The 8,618-nt window shown below is 47.7% G+C and overlaps 1 protein-coding gene across 3 annotated transcripts in view; it reads left to right on the top strand.

Moving 5' to 3' along the window:
• Nucleotides 1–439: 439 nt before the first annotated feature.
• SUMF1 (sulfatase modifying factor 1) overlaps nucleotides 440–8,618 on the top strand; it is a gene marked incomplete at both ends in the record, with an annotated part of 70,387 nt that continues 62,208 nt past the window's right edge. For 2 of the 3 annotated variants that reach the window (XM_080718079.1, XM_080718078.1), the window contains 3 exons: nucleotides 440–706; nucleotides 4,330–4,503; nucleotides 5,172–5,246. In XM_080718079.1, the coding sequence (XP_080574205.1) occupies nucleotides 440–706; nucleotides 4,330–4,503; nucleotides 5,172–5,246 (516 nt within the window). The remainder of the gene's footprint in view (nucleotides 707–4,329; nucleotides 4,504–5,171; nucleotides 5,247–8,618) is intronic. The other variant, XM_080718080.1, reaches the window with a different exon arrangement.

Genomic DNA, 8,618 nt, shown 5'->3' with positions numbered 1-8,618 from the left:
TATTTATTTTTAACAACTCTTCCAGATGCTCAATAAATATATTTACCGTTTTCAACTAAGAAGTCATCAAGAGGTTTTTTTTTGGTTTTTTTTTTTTTTTTTTTTTTTTTTTTTTTTTGGTGGTACTGGGGATGAAACCCAGGGGCTTTTCTACCTCTGATCTATTCTCCCAGACCTATTTTTTAAAATATATTTTATTTGGAAACAGGGCCTCACTAAGTTGCTGATAGCCTCACTCAGTAGCTGAGGCTGGCTTCGAACCCGTGCAATCCTCCTGTCTCTGCCTCCCAAGTGCGGGGATGACAAACGTGCGCCACCACGCCTGTGTTCTGACATTAGCAGGAGGCGCTTGGGAAAAGGTCGCACAAATCGAGGGACGCGGCCCCTTTAAGGAGGGCGGGCCACGTGACCGGCCGGGTCACATGACTCGCGGATCAACATGGCTGCGCCCGCGCCGGGCCCGGCTTGCGGCTGCTGCTCCGGGCTCCAGCGCGTCCTGCTGCCGCTGCTCTTGCTGGCGTGCGGCGCGGCGGGGCGCGGCGAGGCCGGGCCCGGGGTGGGCGCCGAGGCCGGCGCGGGGTCGTGCGGCTGCGGCTCGCCACAGCGGCCCGGGGCCCATGGCGCCTCGGCGGCAGCGCGGCGGTACTCGCGGGAGGCCAACGGCCCGCGCGCGCGCCCTGGGGATCCGGCCCTCGCGCCCTCCAAGGTGCGCCCGCGGGTCCTCGCAGGAGGGCGGGAAGGGCGAGGCCAGGGGCTTGGGGAGGAGGTGGTAAAGGCGGCAGCCACGCCCCACCGCGGACCCCTGCGGACCCCCGAGACCTGGACTTCCTTCTCCCCAGCCCGGCTGAGGACGGCCGGCCCTTGTGGCTCCGCATAGAGTTTGCTCTGACGATTTGTGTGTCTTCTTCTCTCTGTCCTAAAGGTTGAACTCAGAGGCATTCTGCCTCCAAGCTATACCCCTAGCTCTATTTTACATTTATTATTTATTTATTTATTTATTTATTTTGCGGTACTGAAGATTGAACCCCAGGGGCATAATACTTTTTTTTTTTTTTTTTTTTTTGCGGACATTCGACCTCCGGACTACACCCCCTGCCCTGTATTTTGTTCTTTATTTTGACACCGGAGGGCCTCATTAAATAGCTGAGGCTGGCCGCGAACCATGATCCTCCAGTCTCAGCCTCCCAAGTGCTGGGATTACAAGCATGCGCCACCACGCCCAGCTTCGATTTGTGTGTGTGTGTGTGTGTGTGTGTGTGTGTGTGTGTGTGTGTGTGTGTGTGACCAAGGACTGGACCCTGGAGCATTCTACCTCTAAGCCAGACCTCAGCCCTATTTTATTTATTTATTTACTTACTTATTTACTTATTTATTTATTGCTGTACTGGAGATGGAAACCAGGGGCATTCTACCTCCTAGCTACACCCTCAGCCCTATTTTCTTTTCTTTTCTTTTCTTTTTTTCTTTCCTTTTTTTGTGGTACTGGGAGTGGAACCCAGGGGCTTTTCTACCTCCGGGCTATACTCCCAGACCTATTTTATACTTTATTTGGAAACAGGGTCTCACTAAATTGCTGAGACCCTCACTAAGTAGCTGAGGCTGGCTTCGAACCCGTGTGATCCTCCTGTCTCTGCCTCCCAAGCGCGGGGATTACAAACGTGCGCCACCACGACCCGCTCTTGTTTTTTTTTTTTTTTTAAATCTTTGAAGCAGGGTCTCGTTAAGTTAATGAGAGTCTTACTATTTGCTGAGGCTGTCCTCGAACCCGTGATTCTCCTGTCTCAGCCTGTTAAGTCCTGTGATTAAAAGTGTACGCCACCACACCAGGCCAAGACTTGAGTTTTTCTGCTTTGTAGAACTGCGTACAGTTCTCAGCTCTGAGAACTGTAGAATCTTGTGTCCCATACACTCAGCAAACGGAAGAACAGGTAAACCTGTTTACCTGTTTAGTCCTGTTTAGTTTAGTCCTGAGGCGCGGCTGTCACGCGAGTGTCCCTGTGATACTGACCTGCTGCCTACCTGTTACAAATGGGACAGGATTATTATAATTGTGGTTATGAATAATTCAAAGAATCAGGTTCTCATTTATATTCATGTTCATTAATATTCATGAGCCCAGTCATTCAGTGAAGATGTCTTGGTGTCTACAGTGGACTACACAGTGTGCTAGATGCCGGGGCTGTAGGAATTACAAATTGATTGCTGAGCCGGCTGTGGAGGCTCAGGATAATCCTCAGGAGGATTGCAAATTTGCAGCCAGCCTCAGCTTCTTAGCGAGACCCTCTGCAACTTAGTGAGACCCTGTTTCAGAGTAAAAAAATAAAGGCCGGGTGTGGTGGCGCACGCTTGTAATTCCCCCGCTTGGGAGGCGGAGACAGGAGGATGGCGCGGGTTCGAAGCCAGCCTTGCTGGCTTAAAAGACCCTGTTTCCAAATAAAAAAGTATAAAAATAGGTACGGGGAGTGTACCCAGGAGGTAGAAGGGTTTCCAGTAACCACAGTACCACCAAAAAAAAAAAAAAAAAAAAAAAAAAAGAAAGAAAGAAAGAAAAAAAAAAAAGAAAATAGGGGCAGGAGTATAGCTCAGAAGTAGAATGTCTCTGGGTTCATTCCTTTGTACTACTAAATAAATAAATAAATAAATAAATAAATAAATAAATAAAAATCTTCCCTAGCCAAAAATCTAGTGAATATGAAAACGTGTAAGTAAAATGCTGTGTGTGTGGGGGGGAGACAGACAGACAGACAGACACACGGGAGGGAATGAACTGTTGGGATAGATAGAAGTTCGCATCAGAGGGGGCTAAATATAACACCCATACCCTTCCAAGGGCGGGTCAACACAAAGCCTTCTGGAAGAGCTGCTACGGAGCGGGTGTGATGGCGCATACTTGTCATCCCAGTATGTGGGGACTGAGACAAGAGGAACGCAGGTTCGGGGACAGCTTCAGCTACTTAGGTCTTTTGCAACTCAGTGAGACCCTGTTTCAAAAATAAAAAAAAGAGCCCGGTGTGGTGGCGCAGGCTTGTAATCCCAGCATTCGGGAGGCTGAGACCAGAGGATCGGGGTTCGCGGACAGCCTCAGCTACTTACTAGGCCCTCTGCAACTCAGTGAGACCCGGTTTCAAAATAAAGAATTAAAAATAGGGCAGGGGGTGTAGCTCAGAGGTGGAATGGCCCTGGGTTCCATCCCCAGACCTGCAAAAAAAACCCCAAAAAGAATAAGAAATAGGGCTGGGGGTGTATCTCGGAGGCAGAATGCCCCTGTGTGCCTTCCATTCCCAGTACCGGTTGGGGGTGTAGGTTTTGTTTTAATCTTTTTGGGAACAGATTCTGCTGGCAGGAACACTTTGCAGACTCATGTTTGTTGTAGCGTGAGCTAGTACTTCATTCTTTTTGTGGCTGAGTATCCATTTTATGGGTAGGCTACATTTTGTTATATTCACCCATTGATGGATATTCTAGTCATTTCTCTTCTTGCCAATTCTGAATTATGCAGTTATAATTTTTTTTTTTTTTTGCGGGTCTGGGGCTGGAACCCAGGGGCATTCTACCTCAGAGCTACACTCCCTACCCTATTTTTTATTTTACCTGGAAACAGTGTCTCACTAAGTTGCCAAGAGCCTCACTCAGTAGCTGAGGCTGGCTTCGCACCTGTGCGATCTTCCTGTCTGCCTCCCAAGTGCTGGGATTACAAGATTGAGCCACCACGCCCGACATTTATATATGTTTTTAAAAAATAATTCAGAAAAGCCAAGCATGATGGCACATGCCTGTAATCATAGTGCATAGGAGGCTGAGACAGGAGGATCACAGGTTCACAGCCAGCCTTGGCCAGTTAGAGAGGCCCTCTGCAATTTAGCAAGACTGTTTCAGATTAAAAAAAATAAAATAGGTCTAGGGATATAGCTCAGAGAGTAGAATGTCCTTAGGTTGAATTCCCAGTACCACATACACAAAATAATTATGATAATTAAAAAGAAAATAGGGCGTGGTGGCCTATTTTTATTTTTGGAGGTACTGGGGTTCCTGGAAGCCCTTCTACCTCCGGGATACACTCCCAGACCTATTTTATATTTTTATTTGGAAACAGGGTCTATTAAGCCAGTGCGGCTGGCTTCGAACCTGCGCGATCCTCCTGTCTCCGCCTCCCAAGCGCGGGGATGACAAGGGTGCGCCACCATGCCCGGCTTCCTGAAGGATCTTCACGCCGTTTTTGGCTTCTGATTCTCCTTCACGGTGTTCGAGAGTGGTCCTGTTGACTTTAGGATGGGGCAGTTTCCTAGCTGTTGGTGCCAAGTGACTTTCTGCGCTCCTCTTACACTGCAGATGGTCCTCATTCCTGCTGGAGTGTTCACCATGGGCACCGACGACCCGCAGATCCAGCAGGATGGGGAAGCTCCTGCTCGGAGAGTGGCTGTAGACGCCTTCTATATGGACGCCTACGAGGTCAGCAACGCGGAATTTGAGAAGTTCGTCAACTCAACTGGTTATTTGACAGAGGTGAGGAGGCCAGGAAGAGACAGGAAGAGGAATCTCTTTCCTATAACTTTTTTTTTTTTAAACGGTACTGGGAGTAGAACCCAGGGCCTTTTCTACCTCCGGGCTATAATCTCAGATCTATTTTATATTTTATTTGGAAACAGGGTCTCACTAAGTTGCTGAGAGCCTCACTCAGTAGCTGAGGCTGGCTTCGAACCTGTGCGAGCCTCCTGTCTCAGCCTCCCAAGTGCTGGGATTACAAGCGTGCGCCACCACGCCCAGCTAAGAGCCTATTTTTAGAAGAAGCCCAATGTCAAGTCATTTCTGAGTCTTCTGGGAAGTCATAGGAAAAACTCAAGTTCATCTGGGGAGAAGATCACTTACGTAGCATGTAAAGAAAATGGCTCACAGCCGGGCGTGGTGGCGCACGCTTGTCATCCCAGCATTCGGGAGGCTGAGACCGGAGGATCGCGGTTCGCGGCCAGCCTCGGCTACTTAGTGAGGCCCTCGGCAACTCAGTGAGACCCGGTTTCAAAATATAGAATAAAAAATAGGGCAGGGGGTGGAGCTCAGAGGTCGAATGCTTCTGGGTTCCATCCCCAGACCCGCAAAAGAAAAAAAGAAAAGGGCTCACGCAGGACCCGTTACAGTGACCTTATCTGGAGTTTAATTTCCTCCCTCCCTCGCAGGCTGAGAAGTTTGGCGACTCCTTTGTCTTCGAAGGCATGCTAAGTGAACGCGTGAAGACTGATATCCAGCAGGCAGTAAGTAATGTTTCCACAGGTCCTCAGATTACTCTGTGGCTTCCTGGGAAAGGCTTGAATGAAAAATCCAAGCTATGGGCGCCACCACCACGACCTCCGTCCCCTCTCTCTTAACATCTAACCATTCTCTGGCTGCAGATTCTCCAGAGTAACAGCCGCACACATCCAGGGCACTCGATCTGATGCAAAAGGCGCAGACCAAGGCTGGTATCTGAGGACGCATCCCACCTGCCTTGAGCTGGTCTTGGGTATACTTAGCATTATATTGCTAAGTAGAGGCCTAGAGATGGGCGTGGTGGCGCACGCTTGTCATCCCAGCACTTGGGAGGCTGAGACAGGAGGATCGCAGCTTCACAGACAGCCTCAGCTACTAGGTCCTTTTTAACTCAGTGAGACCCTGTTTCAAAATAATAAGAAATAGGGCTGAGGGTGTGTGTAGCTCGGAGGTAGAATGTCCCTGGGTTCCATCCCATCTACCACACATGCAGATATATATTCACACACACACACACATACATACATACATACATATATATTACATATATATTTTAACATATATTGTTAAATATAACACATCATATTTATATGTTATAGATTTCCATAAATATACAACTATATAGATGTGAATAAAAAGAAAGAGAAATGAAGGCTGCTATTTATTTTATTTTTTGCAGTCACTTTTTATACGAGTGTATTTTATTTTATTTTTTCTTTGCGGTACTGGGGATGGAACCCAGGCACATTCTGCCTCTGAGCTATACCCCCAGTCCTATTTTTTCTTTATTATTTATTTTGAAACAGGGCCTCACTGTTTTGGAAAGTTACCCAGAGCCTCACTAAGTAGCTGAGGCTGGCTGCAAACCTGTGATCTTCCTGTCTCGGCCTCCCAAGCGCTGGGATGACAAACATGAGCCAGCCTGCCCGGCTGTGTGTACTTTAGGTAAAAATGTTTCAAAAGTATGATTCCGTTGCATTTGAATTTCACAATTTTCTTTTCTCATTACAAGTTTATATTAAAAGCCTGTTCTGTAGTCTGAGCTCCCTCCCTTTTTATTTGCTTATTTATTTATTTATTTATTTACTTACTTACTTACTTACTTACTTTGTGGTACTGGGGAAGTGTGTGCCACCATTCCAGGCTCACATGTCCTATTTAAAAAAATAAAATAATTAAGGTGGGCGTGGTGGCGCACGCTTGTCATCCCAGCATTCCGGAGGCTGAGACAGGAGGAACGCGGTTCGAAGACAGCATCAGCTACTTAGTGAGGCCCTCTGCAACTCAGTGAGACCCTGTTTCAAAATAAAGACTAAAAAATAGGGCTGGAGGTGTAGCTTGGAGGTAGAATGCCCATGGGTTCCATCTCCAGTATCTCTAAATAAATAAATAAATAAATAAAATAATTAAGCCGGGGGTGGTGGCGCACACTTGGTTCTCGGCCAGCCTCAGTTACTTAGTGAGGCCCTCCACAACTTAGTGAGACCCTGTTTCAAAAATAAAGAATAAAGCTGGTTGTGGTGGGCACGCTTGTCATCCCCACGCTTTGGAGGTGGAGACAGGAGGATCGCACAGGTTCGAAGCCAGCTGCGCTGGCTTAAGAGACCCTGTTTCCAAATTAAAAAAATAAATAAATAAATAAAATGGGTCTGGGAGTGTAGCCCGGAGGTAGAAGGGTTTTCAGGAACCCCAGTAACACACACACACACACACAAAATAAATAATAGTAATAAAATAAATAATAAAAAATAGGGCAGGGGGTGTAGCTCGGAGGACAGATGCCTCTGGGTTCCATCCCCAGACCCACCCCCCCAAAAAAAAAATAGTACTGGGGGTGTAGCTTAGAGGCAGATTGCCCAGTACCAAAATAAATAAATACATAAAAAAAAAGGATGTGTGGTCAGTGCAGGTTCATGTCAGCGAACCCACCACTCAGGCTGTGGTGCCTCGTTTTCAGGTACCCGAATTCATTTGTGCTTATTTGTGTAATTTGCACTTTGAGCTAGAGTGCACCTCGCGTTTGAGAACCTGCGAACACAGGAGGCCCGAAGGCAGCCGCGATGGTCGCCGGGCTCCGGCGGCGGCCTCTTGAGTACCCAGTGAAGTGCGGCGCTCGTACCTAGGTCTAGGTCAAGCAGCTCTCACCGGGCGCTTGCTTAATTGCTCTTAATGGAAAAGCAAACCTTTTAAGCTTGTTTAGAAAGGGTTGGACGAGCGGAGTCAATCTGTTGCCAACCTAGGAGAGCTAAGCGTTTTATTTATTTATTTTTTCCCATCCCCTCTCAGGTCTGACTTCCCGTCAGGCACCACTTGTCTGTTTAGTGTGGCCTGTCCAGAAGTGTCGGACAGGGGATCGTCCAGGAGATGGATGTAAGAGGATGGTAGGTGGGAGACAGCAAGCGTCAAACCCCCCTGAGCTGCGTACTGAGAAAAGATCTCACCCTTCTCCGTCATGTGTCAAAACTCAATTAAGTCAAAAAGAAAGTCTCCTTGGAGGGCTGAGTCCTTAGCACTTGACTGCTTGTTACTCTGTCTCTGAGGCATTCTATCTCCAACATGACAGCAGCCCAATTTTATCAAATAGTATTTGGAAACAGGGTCTCGTGAGACCCTTGATAAGTTGCCAAGGCTGGCTTTGAACCTGCAATCCTCCCATCTCAGCTTCCCAAAGTACTGGACTATGAGTGCGCGCCACCACACCTGAGTGTGCGCTCTCTTTCTCTCTCTCTCTCTCTCTCTCTCTCTCTCTCTCTCTCTCTCTCTCTTTTGAGGTACTGGGGATGGAACACAGGGGTTCTTTACCTCAGAGCTACACCCCCAGCCCTATTTTTTAGTCTTTATTTTGAAACAGGGTCTCACTGAGTTGCAGAGGGCCTCACTAAGTAGCTGAGGCTGGCCGAGAACCACGCACGATCCTCTTGTCTTGGCCTCCCAAATTTTTGACACAAATTTTTACTTAAAAAAAAAAAAAAAAACCTTTTTAAGATGGGTGTGGTGGTACACACTTGTAATCCCAGTATGTGGGAGGCTGAGACAGGAGGATTATAGGTTTGAGGACAGCTTCAGCAAGTAGTGAGACTATCAACCCAGCAAGACCCTGTTTCAAAATAAAAAATAAAATAGGGTTGGGGGTAAGTCAGGCATTGTGGCATACGCTTACGTCTCAGTACTTGAGAGGCTGAGACAGGGAGATTGCAGGTTCAAGGACCGTGTCAGGAAGTAGCAGGGAGACTCTCATCAACCAGATGAGACCCTATTTCAAAACCAAATATAAGCTGGCGTGGTGGCGCACGCTTGTCATCCCAGCATTGGGGAGGCTGAGACAGGAGGATCTGGGTTCAAAGCCAGCCTCAGCTACTTAGTAAGGCCTTCTGCAA

This window comes from Muscardinus avellanarius (assembly GCF_963383645.1).
Source record: "Muscardinus avellanarius genome assembly, chromosome: 22".
NCBI lineage: Eukaryota > Metazoa > Chordata > Mammalia > Rodentia > Gliridae > Muscardinus > Muscardinus avellanarius.
Note: the sequence above shows the minus strand (reverse complement) of the source record. Positions and strands in the feature narration are given on the sequence as shown.